Genomic DNA, 20,418 nt, shown 5'->3' on the forward strand with positions numbered 1-20,418 from the left:
GGGGGATCTATTAGCAGAAATGGAATATAATATTAATAAGTATGTTTTCTTTAGTGTATAATCACCTGAAAATAAGAATCGTTGTGTTTTTGTTATCTCAGAATGAGCCGTTTATGTCTCCATACAGAGCGGGTCCTCTTCATGGAACCGTCTGCCATGTTTCTACAGTAGCACAGAACGGACAAACCAAACACTGGCTCTAGAAAGGGTTATTCGCATTTTTGCCTCGGCCACTGTAGTTTTCCTACGAGCTTGGCATACAGAAGAAGTTTCAATTGGTTGCAATCTGCAACCTCGCCGCTAGATGCCACCAAATCCTACACACTGCCCCTATAGTAATTGGTCCATGAAATGTAAAAAAACTGTGAAGAAATTTCCATCACAATTTCTCAGAGCCCAAAGTGAAGTCTTCAGATGTCTTGTTTTGTCTGACCAGCAGTCCAAAACCCAACTTTATCCAATATGAATTATATAAAACAGAGCAAAGCAGCAAATCTTCATATTTTAGAAGCTGGAACCAACAAATTTTGGGCATTTCTGTTGAACAACTAATTGATTAGTCGCCAAATCATTTCAGCTCTGATTTAATGTACAGGGATAATACTCTTTATATGATATTATATGCTATAATATAAAGAGGCTATTCTTTGCTTAGTGCAATCCTTTTGTCATTAACACTTTCACTTACCTTTTCAATAAATATGTCTGCCAGTAACTGCAGTGCATTTTGCTCAATTTAAGGTTTTTTTTAATTTTTTAATTAATTTAAAAAGCTCAAATTCACATAAGTTTTCTAGTAATTTAAAAGGTTACTAAGAATTAAAATATGTACCTATCAATTTCATTGTTTCCCAAGGCACTGAATTCCACAGTAAAATAAGTTTAATTACTTGGTCAGAAAAAATATGAGAAGCCAGCTTTAATTAAAATTCAATTCAATTCGTCTAAAAAAGACTAATGTAATCTAATAATGTGGCTCTAAATATACATAACATGCAATACACAAATCTGGCAATTTACTTCTAATTTAATGATAACAAAAAAAACTAAAAATATGTTTACCTTGAGCACAGTTAAGAGATTTAGGATGGGTTTGTGTCCAAAGTCGGGTGCACTATTTTTAGCCCACAACACAAGCCTTTCTGGGATGATTTAAGGGTTTGTCACCTCAAGACTGTTCTAAAGCATCCTGTAAGCAGCTCTGCAGGCTAAATCAGCACACACAATGGACAGATGTACTGTGGGAAGCCTTTTAAATATGCAGACACATTCATAAGAAACAGAATTCCCGAGATATGCATTATATCTTTTGTGCAAGAAACTCAAGAAATCCTTTTGGCTGAGCTTCAATTCGTGTCAGACTTGTGCTACCGGGAATGAATCACACTGTCGACTGTGTTGCATTGTCATACTTCAGTGAGCACGAGGAGTGAACTGCTCGTCCCTGTGCCTTGAACTGGCACAGGTCACCAAATAATTTTTTTGTTCACCCGCACAAGTTATCCCCGGGCTTGGGGTCTCATTGCATGTGAGTCAGACATGAGCGTCGCTCTCTGGAAACCCATGCATGAATAGCAGGGACTAGCAGGGAATAGCAGCAAGCCTTGACAAGCATGTCATCTAAGTGCAGCATTAGTTTGAGATGGTGACATGATGCTGTGCGGACATAGCTGAAGGCAGAGAGATAATAGTTCTCTTCCTGTTTTAAATCACAGACAAAGCTCTCTGTTATAACAGCAGGTGACATCATGGAATATAAACAGTTTGAATCCGGTGTTTTACTTTCCAGGTGTCACACTGTCTACATTAATCATTTAATTATAATGTTATAGGATAGGATACAATGACAATAGTTTAAGAATCTGTATATTATTTTTGCATTTGTAATGATAGATTTCTATTTATTAAAATATATTAAACAATAATGTCTTCATAATCATAAACAATTGCAACCTGTATATGCGTGTTTAGACAAGAGTCTATAGTTATGGTAGAGGCACTGTGAGGCTGTACCCTGCTTTGAGCTAAACGCTAACATCAGCATGCTTACATGTTTACAGGGACAATGCCAACATGCTGGTGTTTAGTGGGTATAATGTTTACGATGTTCATCATCTTAGTTTAGCGTGACCTGATAATGGCGCTAAATGAAAAGTTAAAGGAACAGTGTGTAACTTTCCAGGGGATCCATTCGCAGAAATGGAATATAATACTCTGTTTTCATTAGTGTATAAACACCTGAAACTAAGAATCGTTGTGTTTTCGTTAGCTTAGACTGAGCCCTTCATATCTACATAGGGAGCGGGTCCTCTTCACGGAGTCCACCATGTGCTCAACCATGTTTCTACAGTAGCCCAGAACGGACAAACCAAACACTGTCTTAATGACAATCCATCCAATAGTTGTCAAGACATTTCATTCAAAACCAAAAATGTCAATCTCATTGTGGTGCAAGAGGAAAAGTCAGGGGGTCACCAAAGTCCATAGGGTTCATCCTCTAGGGACCATGAATGTCTGTACCAAAGTTTCATGGCAGTCCATCCAATAGTTCTCAAGGTATTTTAGTGTGGACCAAAGCGGTGGACCCAACTGACCAACACTTCCATTCATAACCCATCCATTAACCCATTCATATTTAATGTGGGACATCACAAAAAAGTATCTATTCTAAACTGATAAGCTTGAATTTAATTTGATTTCCTGTAAAATACATATTTTGTAATCCAGTTGTTTTGTTTCTTCTCTTAGCTGAAACTGGACCTTGGATCGGGGGAGCTAGTGTTACAGTCGGAGAGAGGCACCCAGCTCAACGACCTGGCCTGGCACTCTGTGGAGATCAGCCATGTGCTGCACAACGTCACTCTGACTGTAGACAAGAACTCTCACACGGATGTAAAACTACCGGGATCCCATCACGATCTCCACATCTCGGATGGGCTCTATGTTGGAGGCTCAGGAGGCCTGGACCGACTTTACCTCCCCAGAGACCTGATCGGCTTCCGAGGCTGCATGGAGGAGGTGGTCTTCAACGAACATGACTTGTTGTCATCACTGAGACCGTATACCGGATTCAAGAATGTCCATGAGGTGTCTTTAGGCTGTAGTCCCCAATTCTTTGCCACAGAGGAGGACCCTATCAGCTTCTTCAGCTCCAGGGCTTACATTTCTCTTCCAACCTGGAACGCCCAGCAGGAAGCGATATTCCAGTGTGTCGTGCACACTTCAGCCAAAGAGGGAATTATCCTGTACAATTCAGCCAGAGAGGGGGACTTTCTTGCGATGGAAATTCAGGAAGGCTTGCCAGTGGCCATTGTTGGAAAAGGTGGAACCAAAAGCGAGCTTCGATCCCTCACATTCATCAACGACAGGAAGTGGCATTCTATCAAGTTGCATTTCAGTTCCCAAAGCCTTGAGCTTACTGTTGATGGAGAGATGGTGAAAAGCAGCATTAGCTCTCGTTCAAAGGGGCCTCAGCTTAAAGGTTACCTTTTTGTCGGAGGTATCGATGACGGCACCAGATCAGAAGTCAGAAAGGTGGGGCTTTTATCTGTGTCTGGAAAGCGTGTCAGAGGAGGATCCTTTAAAGGATGTTTGAAGAACATTGAAGTCAACGGAGTGAAAACAGGTCTCTCCAATGCTGTAGTCACTAAGGATATCTCAGTTGGTTGTGAGCCAGAGAAGGAACCAGAATCATCGACCATTGTGAGTCCAACAAGTGGTCCGGGATCCCTCCTCTTTCACTTGGTGACACCAACACCGTCACTTCACACGTCCACCCTTGCAAGGGGCTTGGACAAAAAGTATGGCTCGAATTTTGTGCAGCTCAAAAACCTCGTGGTCCAGGAAGGCGGTCGAGCGTCTCTCGAGGCCAAACACGTCAAGGTACTCTTGGACTTCAAGAAGCTTGGCATTCGACAGTCTCAGATCGTGTTCCGAATCCGGGAGCAACCAATTCGTGGTCAGATAAGGCTTGATGTCGATCCAGACCAAGAGGAGAACACCTTTAGCATGTTGGACCTTTGGCACGAACGAGTGATGTATATCCATGGAGGCTCCGAGGAACCAGATGACTTCTTCATGTTTTCAATTTATTCCAGCAGTAGAAAGCAAGTTCCTGATTATCTGAAGAGCAACAAATTGTACCGCTACAATATTACTGTGACACCCACCAACGATGCGCCTGAATTGAGTCTCCCTGAAGGAAATCTCTTTGTCCTTTTGGAGAACTCAAAGAAACGCCTCACCACTGATGTCCTGAAGGCCACAGACATTGACAGCAACCACACCGACCTTGTCTTCGCCGTGCTTGGAAACCTGAACGCTGATGCAGGATATCTGGAAATTGAAAACAAACCTGGCAAGGCAGTGACCTCATTCTCATATTTAGACTTGGAGGAACTGAGGGTGTGCTATGTTCACACAGGGGTTCGAAACTCAAGGATCGTTCTCAGAGTTGGCGATGGGGAAAAGGTCAGCAACACGGTGGTTCTGAGGGTCATGGCTGTAGCACTGGAGTATAAGATTGCCAACAACACAGGCCTTGAGATCATTCAAGGAGAGATGGCTATACTTGGTTCAAAGCAGCTGGCTGTGCAAACCAATGCTGTGAAACAAGTTGTGGAAATCCGGTATGACATCATTGAACCCCCTCAGTATGGGGAACTCCAGAGACTTCACTCAAGCGGTGAATGGAGGCCTACTGACTCATTTTCTCAAAGGCTTCTCGAAAAAGAGCGCCTTAGGTATATTAGCACTTATCAAGACATCCAGACATCCAACGCCACTGATTACTTTAAGAGCAAAGTTAATGTGGCTGCAAGGGCAACCACTGAAATACTCTTCCCTATCACTGTGAAGTGGGTGAAGTACCACCTGGTGAGGAATGTTATAATAGACATGGATAAAGTTAGAAAAGTGACACTGGACTCGGAGTATCTTTTTGCCACAACTGAAGGCGTGACCCTCTCAGAGGATGAACTTTATTTCCGGGTTCTCACCACACCAAAGAAAGGGAAACTCCTGCTCGGCACCACGGCCTTGAGCAAGAACTCAACCTTCAGCCAAAGAGATGTAACGGATCTAAAAGTACATTACGAGCTCGTCGACAGGCCTTATGAGGATACAAGTGACAGGTTCAAATTTCAGCTGGTTTCCAAACATGCTCAGTCACAATACTATGATTTCCGGTTTTCCATTAAAGCTGATGTCAACAGTGTGTTTATGAGGAATGATAGACTCTCACTTCTGGAGGGAGAAAGTAAACTTATCACAAAAGATGACCTGTTTGCAGAGACTTTGAGTACAAAGGATATGCACTACACAGTAATAAGCAGCCCCAAACATGGGAAGCTGGTCCGTATTAGTCAGTCTAATTCCAATGCTAGCTATGACAACATCTTAACCTTTAGTAATCAGGATATATTAGAGGAACGGATAATGTACATCCATGATGACAGTGAAACAACTCAAGATGAGTTCACTTTCATAGCCTCTACCAAACAAGGGTTCAAATCCTTGATCACAGAAGATGAATTTGGCTCCAAAGAAGGAGTTTTCAACATATCTATCCAGCTAGTCAATGACCAAAAGCCGGTACGTGTTATTGATAAAGTGTTCCATGTGGCAAGGGATGGACAGAAGTTACTCACTATAGAGGATTTGCGTTATCATGATGCCGACTTTGATTTTGATGATGGCCTGTTAATCTACACTCGACGTGGAATCCCGATGGGAGACCTAGTGCTGGTTAATGACACCACTCATCGGCTGTTCCAGTTTCGACAGAAGGATTTGGAAGAAAAGCGAGTGTTGTTCATTCACAAAGGTGTGAGCACGGGCAGGTTTGTGCTCTTTGTCTCAGATGGAAAACATTTTGTGTCGAGCCTTTTAGACATCAGTGCACATGATGCTTTCTTGAGGGTCGGCAACAACACTGGCCTGCTGGTTCAGAAGGGCAAGTCAGTAACCTTTTCCACGAGTAATTTTAGTGTCATATCAAATTTGGACATCAGAGATGACCAGGAGGTCGTCTTCAAGTTGGATGTGGCTCCCAAGTATGGAGGAATTTATCGAAATGAAACAAAGGTGGAGTCATTCTCACAGTGTGACTTTAAGGATGGGCTGATATCCTATCGGCACAATGACAGCAAACACCTTGCAGACTATTTCAACTTAACAGTGAAAGCTAAAGGTCTTCAGCTTGCAGTGAGGATCAATGTGAAGGTTTACCTGGAGAGTCATCAGAGGCCACCCATCGTGCTGCATCACAACATCCTACTGGTGGAAGAGGGGAAACCAGTGAAGATCAGCGAAACTAAACTAGAGGTGAGTGTATCGTAGATAGTTAGATGGCCAAGGCGACTTCTTTTGTTTCTGGTTCACAACCTCAACTCTGTTTACTGGGGGATTACAGCCATGCGTAGCCTATAGCCAGCTTCTGATCAAACTACGCTGTAGCAGAGTTTAATCGCTCCAAACCAAAGTTGATGGAAATGCGCCTAATTTGCATTTCTTTTTTTGCAACATTTTAAAAGTTTGATTAAAATTTGCTTGACAATTGAATGGAAACAAATCTATTGAGAGTTTTTAATCATCAATTTTTATTTTGGCTCTAATCATATGCATGTGCCGTTTTGAGGCCAATGCCTCATATAATTATAATCATCACCAATTATAATTATAATCAGAATCATATTGCAATTCATGTTTTAAATATTATAATGCCACAATTTGTCTGCCATAACAATCTACTCTGTACTTTTTTCCTTTATTATTTGACCAGTGGTCACTATCCTCACTTTTACAGATGGTTATAATGATAAGAATTATAATTATGATATTAATAACAATGATATGCATACTTGTGAAATCTGAGCACAGTGTTTCATTTGACAATGTTTTATGTTAAGAACTTCCAAACCTGATTCTAAAACATATTTCATTAAACAACCTGCATGTTGTGGTGTAGTTATGGTGTCAGACGGGAACGTTTGTCAGATAATCTAAACTATAACAAAAGGACAATACCACACTATTGTTACAGTAAAGAAAACTGTTTTTAATGCTCTGCTTCTGAAAGGGTAGAAACTGAATGCTGACCAGTCTTTGTTATACAATGATGCCATGTTACACTGAGAGCAAAATGAAAACTAAACTTTAGTGACGCATGGAACATTTCAAATATAACCAGTGAATATGTTTTCTGATTGCTGCAGGTCACTCACGAGGACAACCTGCCATCTGAGATCGTGTTCACAGTCAAGGTAGCCCCGTCTCATGGCTATCTCCGGCGTTTTGTCGAAGCGGAGGAGCGCTACGTCGGAACTAAACAGTCCCCTGTCAAGACGTTCACACAAGAGGACATTAACAGTGGGAACATCCAGTACATGCAGGTGGAGCCTAACAAAGTGAACGACACTTTCATCCTCGATGCCACCAACGGGGTGACTGACGTCAGCGGCATTAGGATGTCTGTCGACATCATCCCACGCCTCATCCCACTTCAGGTCTCCAATTTCACGCTGAACGAGGGCGCCTCCAAGGCGCTGACCCAGGACGTGCTCAAAGTCACCAACCGACACTTTTCTGGAATCAACTTCCTGTACAGTTTGACTGAGCCCCCGCAGCGTGGTCACGTTGAGCACTCTCGACACCCCGGTGTGGCCATAACCTCTTTCACCAGGAGGCAGGTGAGATATTCTGACAGACACTCTTATAGTTGCTACGAGGGCTGCAACTAACAATTAAAAAATGTCGATCAGTGTTTCCCAAAGCCCAAGATGACGTCCTCAAATGTCTTGTTTTGTCCACAATTCAAAGATATTCAGTTTACTGTCATAGAGGAGTAAAGAAACCAGACAATATTCACATTTAAGAAGCTGGAATCAGAGAATTTTGACTTTTTTTCTTTAAAGATAACTCAAACCGATTAAATCAATTATCAAAAAAAGTTGCCAATTAATTTAATAGTTGACAACTAATCGATTAATCTTTGCAGCTCTAGTTGCTACAGAAAAATAGCAATAGACCAGCAGTTGGATTGATGGATAAATCATTTTATTTAGTGTGGTGATGCCCATAACTAGCACTGAAGACACAGAGATCATCATTGTTTTTGGGATGTTTTTTGTCATGATAATTGACATTTTACAGGGATATAAGATTTTGAGGAGAGGGGTTTTTTTTTCTCAAATTTGACCCAAGTGTACAGGCATTTTCTAACTTAAAATGCATTAATTAATAATTAATTTAATGCTGTATCGCAATATTAAGAATAATTTGATCAGACTACTCGATTGATGGATAAATAATTGGATTGATTGTTATCGCAGTAAGTAACACTGAAGCCACGGGGCTCATGTCACATCAGTGCACATGTCCATTGCCAATTTACAGTTTTTCCAAATTTGATCCTAATCTACAGGTACGTTTTTACAATGTGTGTAATATAAAATTCATCCTTAATTAAATCACAACATTAAAGGAAGGAAAAAATAGCATTACCCTGGGTTGACACCCTTTTCATCTCCCCCTACCCCAGCTGGAATCTCTGGGTCTTTCTGTTGTATTTCTGTCGTGTTTGTGCTCCTAATTAATTTCTAAAATTGTACAAAGCAATGTTGTTTTAGTTTTTGTCCCTATATGCATGCTATGTCATGGAACAAGAGTGGGTTGTGACCCAAAGAGTCACAAATCATTATAGTATTTTTGTCTAAATCTTTGCAGCTTTAATCTCAATAATTCCCATGATCTCTTAATTAGGTGGAGCACGAATTCATTTACTACGTCCACGACAGCAGTGAAACCTTAGCTGACAACTTCACCGTGGTGGCCAACGACACGGGCCTGAGGAAGCAGAGCGCAGCCCAGACGGTGTACATCCAGGTTTCAGCTGTCAACGATGAGCCTCCTGTTATTACAGCCAACAGGGTCCTCAGGGTGAGTCGGCACTGCTGCTCTATATTTAAACTCTGGACATTTTTTTTTTGACTAGCAGGTCTGGCACCATAACTTACTGTCAGGCAATTTCCATGTGGGCAGTGTAGTTGCCATGGCTGGCTGGCTGGATTAGGGAAACTATGTTTGCTATGTAGAGGAGGGTCCAGGGTGGCTGGCAGCACAGCACAGACATTGACATACATTTGGAAGTGCCTGGGATTTGTAGGAAGGCCTGTTATGGCGCTAAGGAGTTAAGCTTTCAAACTAATTCTCTTAGTATTGAAATAAAACCCTGCTTTTTGGTGGATTGGTTGCCAGCTATGCTGCTTCAGTGACTGAGGGAGCTGCTATTTTGCACAGTTTGGGTTGACTTGGAATTATTTCAAAGGCTTCTTATGAATACAAAAGACTTTAAATCAAATGGAAAATAACCCACAGGCGTTACACGGACAGAAGGCCTCGCTGCGGAAAATATGTCGCTCGAATTTAGTCCGATTCACAGGCGTCCTAGTGTTGAGTGGCGTGATGGCACGGCCTGGAAATAGCAAACACTGCAACCTCTACTTCACATCTCTCGTCACTATCTGCTCATCCACAGAAACCCTGCGGGTTATTTAATACCCATCTGTGAAATGCACTTCTACTCGCATACATTTTAAATATGTGACTTGTAAATTAGACGGAAGTTGTCGTGTGTGTCCAAGTGCTGAGCAGTGCTGACTTGTACTCTGTCAGCTTCAGTTGCTAGAGTTGGGAGAGGTCCAGCTGGAAAGAGAGGCTGAAGTATAGGTCTCTATTGTCTGTGCAGCTTTGCCCCAAATGCCTCAAATTCCTCGGGGATCCTGCAGACTCAGAAGAGCGACTTCTATTTCGGGAAGCCAGATGAATTACAGTATTAATTCTGAATATTTTTGAAAGGGAGCTGTTTATGGTTTTTGGTGATAGTCACTGACAAACTGGTCTGCACATATTGATGATTGGTTTCATCATTAGTCATTATTTTACTAGATGTTAGGTGGAAGGTTCGGATTTTGTCCACAAGGTGGCTCTGTACTACTGCACTTCATGAAACATGTACTGTGGAACAATCACAGAGTTATTTATTTATTCCTATATAATTCATTGGAAAGTTTAATTTTGAAACAGCTTTGATGTTTATATTTAAAAAAGGACTCGTCAGATTTTTATTCATCAATTATGCCCCGGGAATTGTCTTTATGTGTTATATAAGATTGAAAATGCTGAATACACCATAAGATTAAAAATAATCTGGCGTGAAATGGATAAATCTGTCTTGAAAATACAAAATATTTGTCAAAAAATGGAACAAAACAGACAAAAGAAGCATCATCCAATAATTTTTAGGTTTTAAAATAACTTGATTTATCTCTCTGTTCTGCAGAATCTGCAGACATCCCACTAGAAATGTTTTGATTTTGTAGTTGTGGCAGTACTAACACGTATGCTGTTTCTGTTTTCCACGGTCTGCGACAGACATCTAGAAATAATACCATCACAATGACACATGTCAGCCGTCTGTGGTGGGTTTCTGAGATGGAATTAAACATTGTTTAACTGTCAGGGTTTTAAAATGGGACTCGATTAATTGAGTTGTCACATAGAGGTGTGAGCAGAGTCTCCTGAAGTCAAATTTAGTTTTATGTAATGTGACCTCCTGACAACGGGAGGGAGGCTTAAATGGGATAGTTCGGGTGTTTTGAAGTGGGGTTATATGAGGTACTTATCCACAGTCAGTGTATTACCTACAGTAGATTATGGTCGGCACGCCCCCAGTTTGGAGAAACAGACAGGAGTACTTACACAGGAACAAAGCAATGCACAGCTGTGGACGGGTGCAGCATTAAAACGTATTTTAGCAACTTAAAAGAAATGACTAAAAAAATCGACATCAGTTTAAGTATACGCTACATTTAGAATATTTTCACCGCTTTACTTTGGTGTCATACAGCCCTTTCCGACGGGGAACTGCGACTAGGAACTGAAGCCGATATCTACTGCTGCCTCGATTGGTTAGTTTGTTTGCATTATCATCTGACTTCAGTTAGTTTGGATTCACCAAAGTCACACAATAACACAAACAAACTAACTGATCGAGGCAGCGGAAGACCAGCAACCCCCATGTTTTGCAAGGTGAAATTACTGTGTTTTTTCAATGGAGCCTGGTTGCTTTGGTGAGAGCATAGATAACGACTTCAGTTCTCCGTTGGAAAGGGCTGTCTCACGGCAAGGTCAATTGGTGAAAATATTTTAAATATAGAGTACATTTAGACTGTTTTTTTTAGGTGAAACTTTCTTTTAGGTGTCAAAAATATGTGTTGCAGCTGGCCCCGTCCACAGCAGTACTTTGCTTTGCTTCAGTGTTGGTACTCTTGTCTAATTCTCCAACTATCCCTTTAAAACCAAGCAACATGTGACTGAAATCTTTAGAGATTTCTTTTCTATTTTGTGCATGTGAGATAAAACCCACAAGTCTTTTGTGAGTGTGGTGTAGTTTGTTTAGTTTAAACCTGACTGTGATCTCTATCAGTTAAGCTGTAGCCTGATGAGCAGCAGACGCCCCGTCATGTTTGAAGGACTGATCTGGACTCAGCGGGGCTTTTTGTGCAAATTGATCTCATGTGTCTTTCCTTTGAATTTGGTGAGTCACACTGATGTTGTTCCTCCTCAGAAAGATCCTGCTGTGACTTCCTGTTAAATGGGGGATTATTGGAGGTGTAGTCATTTCCCACTAGATGAACACACACGCGTGGCAAGTCTTCTCATGTGGGAAGACGTTAATGCTGTGGGTGATGTGTTTGGTTTCCCTATGTGGTGGGAGCATGTGGGGTTTGCAGGTGCTAATTGAAAAAGTACCCCATGCTTCTGTAACAGTCAGTATCACTTACAGCCAAGTGAGAGGCCAGCTACACCCGAGCCTTTCATTTAGTCACTTTAGGGCCATTTAGACTCCCGTGCACCCAATATTTAGTGTTTTTAAAAGAAACCCGCTGTCAAATTCTCTCGCACTCTTATCATGTCTCATGTGATGTTTGTGGCTATATATCCCTGCAGCTGTTTTTTTTGCACCCGCTTGTCGTCACCCTGCGATTCTCACACTGCAGTAGGTGACTACTGACATTTCTCACATTAACCAACTTTCAAAGAGCAGCGGTGGGAACTTGCCAGCATCAATGCTTGCTAGTTAACTTTTGTGTTAACACTGAGATGTTATTGTGATCACACCTATTAAAAAAAAAAGCTGCATATATTGTGGCTGCATTTCACTTCAGCATGGCCAACTGAAAAACTGCTCTAACAGGAAACTCATTTGTTTATAAAGGACTGTATGTCCTTTTGTATAGTTCAGTGGAATATAACTCCAATTCGCATCAGACAACTAAACATTTAGAGATCTTTCAGTAATGAATTTAAATAATGGATGATTAATACATAGCTGCTGCTGCTATCTATACACCGATCAGCCATAACATTAAGACCACTAACAGGTGAAGTGAATAACATGGATTATTTCGTTACAATGGCTCCTGGCAGTGGGGGGGATAAATTAGACAGCAAGTGAACATTTTGAACTTTGTGTTGGAAGCAGAAAAAAATGGGCCAGCGTAAGGATGTGAGCGACTTTGACAAGGGACAAATAGTGATGGCTAGACGACTGGGTCAGAGCATCTCCAGAACTGCAGCTCTTGTGGGATGTTTCCCAGTCTGTGGTCCAAAAGTGGTCCAAGAAAGGAAAACCGGTGAACCGGCGCCAGGGTCATGGGCGGCCAAGGCTCATTGATGCACGTGGGGAGCGAAGGCTGACCCGTGTTGTCCGATCCAATAGAAGAGCTACTGGAGCTCAGATTGCTGAAAAAGTTAATGCTGGTTCTGATAGAAAGGTGTCAGAACACACAGTGCATCGCAGTTTGTTGCGTATGGGGCTGCGTAGCCGCAGACCGGTCAGAGTGCCCGGGCTGTCCTAATGTTATGGCTGATCGGTGTATGTCAGTGTTTGTCTACTTGTTTCCAGTAACCCCAAGTGGCCAAATACAGTATGCCTTTATAGTACTTGTCACAATATCAAACTTTCACGACACTATTATCGTGGCCAAAAGAATTCACGATAGCGACGGAAATTGGAAAATAATAATAATGCTATCAGTCAAATTCATTTTTAACTTTGTTTATTGTGCGTTTCGTCTCTTTTTTGGCAAATTAATTACACTGAAAATACAAGTTTAGGGAGGTGGAGAGAGAGTGTGTATCCATAACTCTATATATACAATTATTTATGAGGCACTAGATTATTTACACAATATTAAGTTATGTGAGATTATCATATGTGTATTATTAACATGATATCAATATTTCATTTTTAAACATCACAGTTATTGTCCATACCGGTATACCCCTAATATTATTTTATATATTTTGTAACAGCAGGCATTGATCACTAATACTAACAGGCCTCACAGAAGATCACAATCACAGAAGACATTAGGAAAAGAATAGATGTTTATAATAAAATGAATGATAATTCCATTTAGCTGCTTCAGTTTCAGGGTCCGTGTCATGCCGGTGGGTTATTTTCCATTTGATTTAAACTGTTTTGTATTCATAAGAAGCTTTCAAAATCATTTCCAGTCAACCCAAACGATGCATATATTGTGCATGCTGACTCACAGAACGGAGACGTTGTTAATGCTATTAGTAACACCTGAGCTTTTCCTGCTATGACAAGTCAAAATGTCTGCAGTGAAAAAGGCTTATTCAAGTAATCAGATTTTAGAAGATGATTTTTGTCCTCTCATTACAGTAATTACTGTGCAATCATAACCTGTGTGAGGGACAGTGGCGTGTTATGTAATCGTTTGCTCCGGCCTGGAGAATAGAGGCTCATCCTTTGTTGTCAAGTGTCTGCGCGGTTCAGTAGTTATGTGCTCTGTGTGTCAATGAGTTCCTCTGTTCCTTCGTGTTAGCTCCAGGCTTTTGAGTTTGCATGGAAGCAGGACTTTAACTCGCCAACACTCTGCAGTACACCCAACTGTGTTTACAGTCTGCACGCCTACATATAGTCCTGAGATGTACTTCATGTGAATTATGTTGTTGAACAGGACTTGTGTGACGCTCAGAGTGACATTTTTTCCATGGGTTGTTATAGTGTTGCCATCTTTAGGTGCCTCGCTTAGAGATTGTGTTCAGTTCTGCTTGGTTGGATGATGTACTGCACAGTGGAAAATGAGGGGAGAAAAACATGTGAAATATCCTCGGAGCTGGACTCACACCCACAGCATCCTGGGTCCATTGTATGTGATGATGAATGACGTTTCCGTCTGTCTTAGATGTGTCTAGCTTCCTTTTCAGTTGTATTATATCTGAGCAGAAGGTAGATGTTACTCTTCAAGTGAATGAGAAAAGTATACAAGACATGATCCTGTTCTATCCTACAGACAATCTTATTTCATATTGTTTGAATTTGGGGGATTTCTTTGAAGACTGGCATCCACAAATAGAAAAAAAACTTTAATATAGCAAGTCTTTTGCCCCATTGTATAACAAAATATGATAGTTTTTCATTCCATCTATCAAAATAAATGTCAAACTGGCATTTGGCTGTCAAATCCTGTTAGCCTCTACATCATGAGCCATGTCAAACAAAACGTCTCAGTTTCTTCATGTCCCTGGAGGTCTACATGGAGATTACAGATGGCACCTGCTGTGTCTTTATCCGTCTTGTGTCCAGGTTTGGGTATCCTCGGTGACAGAGATCAGGCCGGAGGATCTGAGAGCGCAGGATCTGGACACACACCCAGAGGAGCTGCACTTCATGGTGATGCCACCCAGCAACGGACACCTGGCCCTGAAGAGCGCCCCCATTAAGGCAGTGCTCAACTTCACCCAGGAACACATCGACCAGGGACAGCTACTGTTTGTACACAAAGGTAGAATCTGTTTGTTTTGTATCATCTACTGAAGTAGAAAACACTTTTCATTCATTCATTCATTCAACCTTTATTTACACTTGAGAGATCATCGAGGGGCGACCCTCTTGTACAACGACATCAAGTAAAGAAAAGGAAAACAAAAGACAACAATGAGATATACAAACAATCACACATGACACACAAATATCACAGCAAAACAAACAACAACAGTATCATGTCCAGCAGTTATAATAATTGTTAAAGGGGGGTAATTGATTATAATATACCGAAAGGGAGAAAGTGTAGCAGGGAAAAGAAACAATGGCAATAATAATGAAAGTAGGTAAAAACAACACTTAAAAGAGGGAGGAATTAAATTGTCTAAACACTGAGAAAAAAAATATGAATAAATAAATGAATAAAATGCAAGCAACACCCCTAAAAATAAAAATTAAATAAACATAAATCATCTGTGTTTTTTAGATTCAAGAGAACTTGTTGTTGTAGTTCCTTTTGCGTCCACTAGAAGATGCTGTTGACAACAACACTTTGATTTGCTTTCTGCTTGAGTCAAACTCACATTGAACTCATAGTCGTCTGCAGGAACAATGTGAAACTTTCTTTATTGGCCTTTAAATTACTTGCAGCACTGATACAGACAGACTGGTTGGAGGTGATAATACTTTATAGTCTGGAAGCTCTGATGTTAAATGGGGATTTATGGTCTGTCGACATCTGATGGTGTCAGTCTCAGATCAGGTTTCTGCTAACTGTTCTGATTCCTATCTCTTTTTTTCTCTGCCTGTACTTGTTGAACCAGGAAAGTTTTCAATAGTAGTGTTCAAGGGACTCGCCCAACCTTATGTTGAAGAATATCTTTCATTTTTACACACATGTACACACACACTAGCACAATTATAGACAATTGATTTTGATTGAGTATTCCCTTATTGGCTCAGAATAAAGTTTTTTAGCTTGTATTGCAGTTTTTGTGGAGACCAACATTAGGAATGCTGATCAAGGTCTTTTTTTTATGTATATTTAGCAGAAACCAGGCGCAGCTTATTTGCCAAGAGCAAAGTGAAAACATGTCCTCACAAAACTAAGTCGCAGTTTATTCACTGCAGCAGACAGAATTTGCCTCAGAGTCTTCTTTACAGCTTTTAATTAAATGTTTGTTTTTTCATTGTAATTCCAGGTGCTATGTCTGGAGGATTCAACTTCCAAGTCAATGATGGTGTGAACTTCACTCCCAGGCAGATCTTCAGCATCACTGCCAGAGCTTTAGTCCTCAGTTTAGAGACGAACCGTCCACTCAAGGTGTTTCCAGGTAAATCCACCGCTGAGTAGAGCAATTATTCTATATGTTTATTATTGTCAAACAAAGCCAACATGGTGCTAGTGTGTCTCTTGATATTTTTCCTCTTCCCTACTCTGTGGTACTCCAGGATGTAAAACTATGTAAACAGGTCTCTGGTTTCCTATAAGTACAAACCAAACTTGTTTTCAAACCACGCCTTCTACCTGTGCTTGTCATCAGCTTTTTTTAGCTGTGTTTTCCGTCCTCTCTTCAATATGAGATCACAAGAATTTTTACAGTATAATTTCTCTTTTTGGGCCATGATGAAACTCCGCAGCTGCTTCCTGAAAATGAACTGAAACAACATATTTTTGTCCGTCTCTCAGTCATCTACTCACACAGACGCTTTTTAGTTGTGCTATTAATATCCATGACAAAGTATTGATTTCCTCTTTTTTGTCTCTATTGTTAGGACTCAGTTGAAGATTTTAAGCGTGTGTGTGATTGTGACACCTTCCCCTCTCATTTGCTGTATTTTGTAAGACTTAACCTGCTTGTATGTTCAACCTGACTACAATCTCTGCTCAGACTTCCTTAGGCTAAATAATGCAGCACCTTTACAACAGCCATGACTTTACCCGAATACCAGACGGTTGAATCAGCTGATATTGCTGAATGTTTTGATATACAGTATGTTACTTTTATCATGCTGGCTGTTGTCGGTGTCTGCAAACACATCTCAAGGTTTTCTGAGATTTCCAGCGGTCTGGTTTGTGAGTTAGAGGGAGAGGATATTGCGAGGGCAGCGAACTGCCGACTGGCACGCTCTGCTGAGCTTCCCAGCCACAGGGTGAGTGGGTACTTGAAAAGCTGTGCCGCTGTCTGTCTGAGGCAGCCCTGTTTGTGCTGTGTGCCAGGCGGGGCAGAGGGAGGGAGGGTGTTGATGGGAGCTTTAACTGACAATGAAGGGTTTAGACGGGGTGAGGGGTGACAGGAAACACTTTCACACTTTAATTTATGTTTTTCTTCCTCAAATGTCTGTGTGCTCTCTGTAAAACTGTACAAAGACTCCTCACTAAATGGTTGCATATGCCTCATAAAGGTGCTTTATACAACATCCAGAGCATTAATATAGCAGCAAACAACTATTAACTGTGTAAAGAGTCACTCTCCCTCTGTTTGTGTTGTAATCTGAGCTTCTCCGTGCTTTGTAGACATAGCCGGGCCGCCCGCGCGTGCCTTTTAGTGCATGTTCGTGCATGTAAGTGTGCCCCACTGGCTAGCTCACCGCCACCGCTCTGCACTGCGTCCTAACTGATGGCATCTTCGCGGAAGCGTAGCACCCACCATCCGGTTCCCCCTCAGGTTAACACTTTTAGCTCTGTCAGCACTGTTGTCGTTGTTTTCACTGTTAACACCGTTAGCTACGAGTCACCAACTCAGCTGTCGACATGTTTAAAGCCGTGCGGAGGCAATAGTAATGCACCCAATCTCGCATTTAGCACCTTTATGAAACCAGCGTTTACCTGAAAGCATTCTGACAGGAAGTCCTTGGTGTTGCCTGCAAATCCCACACAAGACTTCTTGGTATTTACTTCTAATTATGTCAAAGCTATTTAATGCAATGTATTGTTACTGTTACATGGCCACAGTGTTAATATAAGGGCACATTATGCTAGAAAAGAAGTTTGTACAATGCATTATCCGACCACATCTGAAGACAAAAGTGTTTATAGTTTTATAGTGTTTTGAAAGGCCACATTTGAAGGTGGAGTAAAAAGCTGGCTGCCATGGAGAGGGGGGGAGATGCGATATTGTTTAAATATGGGATAACAAAGGGCGTAGGTTTAGTTTCAGAAGTGTGGGGGGCAAAATGAAATATATATATATTTATATATATATGAAATATAATTTTTTTTTAATCTGAAAAATATAGTGGGCAGTACACTTTTTCATTTCCTGAATAATGTGTGCAGGTCTTCCTTTCAGGCCCCGTACAGTTCCAACATTAAGGTGGACAACCTGTTTGTAGCCAGAGAGTTGAGAAAAAAAAGTCTGCCAAGCACTCGCCGTGCTTCACGCTGCTGCTCGTTAAGCTCATTTCTCTGAGCACACATTACTAACTAAAAGCAACTCTGAAAAGTAGGATTTTGATTTTCGCCCTTGGGGATAATCTTTCTTCCAAGACTTTCAGACAGTCTCTCCTGGAAGACATTCATTGTATAAAGTGGCGTCTGGTAGCACCTCAATGATATTCTAATATGAATTCTCTCAGCCCCATGTAGCTGTATTCTTCTAACTTCTTGTCATCATTATCATTTTATAGATTTATCATCCCATATGCCTCAAAACATGAACTTCAGACAGTGAAGATTTATGGTGCAGTTTGTTTTATAGCATGTTTCACAGAATGTTCTCTCTTACATCAGTCTCAAATTCCCAGAGGGGTACACATTATTATCATCTCTCAGGCATAGAATGAACAACTCACAGGAGTGTTTTGATTATGTATTTTTTTTATAGTCTTGTAAGCATTTCTACATTTTATATCGCTTTATACTACCGTCACGAAACGCTGCACAAATATCTGACAATACAGCGAAATCCGTGTTGTGCAGATTTAGAGCAAGATTTAGGTTTTCATTGTAAAAAGACAAGAGAAGCCCGTCTCTCCCTCTTCCTCTAAGAGGGAAATTTCCCATGAGAGACAGACGAGGATGGTGGGAGCGCTCACGACATGTGATGAATGAATTCCACTGTGCTTCGACCCCTCTTTCCCTCTATCATCTCCTCCCATCATTTATCAGCAGTCTTTTTTTAGGAACCTCACAATCTTCACAGTGGCAGCAGAGCTGTGGAAATCTATGTAATTCATCTCAAGAAGAAAAGAAGCTCTCAGTAGTCACTACCCATCATCACGCAGAGAAGATGTCTCTCTTTACATTTCCCCCCACCCCAAGTGGAAGATTTCTGCAAGGAGCTGATCCACTTTTAATTTCTTGTTTGGATTTTATGTAACACCCTGCACTGCAGTTGGGCAGTGCTGTAAAAAGCCTGTGATGTCTGCAGTGCAGCTTTAATTTGACACATCAAAAGACTCTCGTCGGTCTATTCCAGAGCTTGTTTTGCATAATTTGGTGTCAAATAGATGTGAAATGCTTCCAGAGGGGAAAACTTGCAGCATTTGAAGCAGAGTTTTAACAGTGTGGTGACCGCTAAACTCAACACCAGACAACAAACGCTTGTTTTGTTGACAGATATAGTTTCATGATCAGTTATCCGAGCCACTTCACCAGTAATTCTCTTAATTCAATTTAATTTTTTTGCTCCAGGCTCTTCTACTCCTATCACAAATGAGGCTTTACAAGCAGTGACCAATGACATCAGCAACACCTCGAACCGCATCATTACATTCAGTGTGATTCGGCATCCTAAACTGGGGCGTCTGGTGACGAGGCAGCCTGATAATTCAACAGTGGATATCTCCACTTTCACACAAGACATGGTGAGTGACGAACTGGAGGTCGCATCAACACCTTTCTCTCATTTTACATAAAATGAAATACGAAGGATGTGAACCAGTTAAAGATTAAGAACCCTCCATTCATTTGGGACGTTGCCAGATTTCCACGGTATGAATAATAGATATTCTGCATCCTCATTCAGGAAATAGACTTCTCTAGCTGAATGGAACATGTGAGGCTTTTATGTAATCAATTATTTCTGATGGATTATGATCTGACACAGCCGTGATGCTCGGTGCACTTTATTTACTGCTGAGCAAAGCAGATTTAAATTAATGATGAAATCTTACACACACTGTAGTAATGTCTGTCAGAACAGTGGAGAATGATTTAGGCCACTGAAGTGTTTACACGGTTGATTAAACCATCAGTTCACTTTAGGGATGGCTGATCTTCTGCATGTTGTGCAAATCTGATGCTGTGGATTTATTTTGGATCGTGGTGTGCCTGAGGATCTGTGGTGCTTTTCTGCCTCAGGTGGACAGGAAAGAGGTTGTGTACATTCAAACCCCCGTCGAGTCAGTGGGCTGGGAAGCCATGGACTCCATGACCTTCTCTGTGGCCTCGCTGCCTACTTCTCTGGACAGTCAGACCTTCAGGATTGACATTTCTTATGAGAATACTGGACCTGAACACAACACAGTCCTGCTTGCAAACACAGGTATGAACGAGAGTAAAGCAAGTAGGATTTGGTCATGTAGAAATTTTGACTTTATGATACATGAAAGGTTAA

General features: G+C 41.2%; 1 protein-coding gene across 1 annotated transcript in view; it reads left to right on the forward strand.

Moving 5' to 3' along the window:
• cspg4b (chondroitin sulfate proteoglycan 4b) overlaps window positions 1-20,418 on the forward strand; it is a 30,084-nt gene that overhangs the window by 6,950 nt on the left and 2,716 nt on the right. The window contains exons 3-9 of the mRNA XM_037778222.1: window positions 2,749-6,324; window positions 7,215-7,688; window positions 8,761-8,937; window positions 14,681-14,879; window positions 16,060-16,191; window positions 19,494-19,666; window positions 20,163-20,346. Of these exons, the coding sequence (XP_037634150.1) occupies window positions 2,749-6,324; window positions 7,215-7,688; window positions 8,761-8,937; window positions 14,681-14,879; window positions 16,060-16,191; window positions 19,494-19,666; window positions 20,163-20,346 (4,915 nt within the window). The remainder of the gene's footprint in view (window positions 1-2,748; window positions 6,325-7,214; window positions 7,689-8,760; window positions 8,938-14,680; window positions 14,880-16,059; window positions 16,192-19,493; window positions 19,667-20,162; window positions 20,347-20,418) is intronic.

The sequence above is a fragment of the Sebastes umbrosus genome, chromosome 8 (assembly GCF_015220745.1).
Source record: "Sebastes umbrosus isolate fSebUmb1 chromosome 8, fSebUmb1.pri, whole genome shotgun sequence".
NCBI classification, from domain to species: domain Eukaryota; kingdom Metazoa; phylum Chordata; class Actinopteri; order Perciformes; family Sebastidae; genus Sebastes; species Sebastes umbrosus.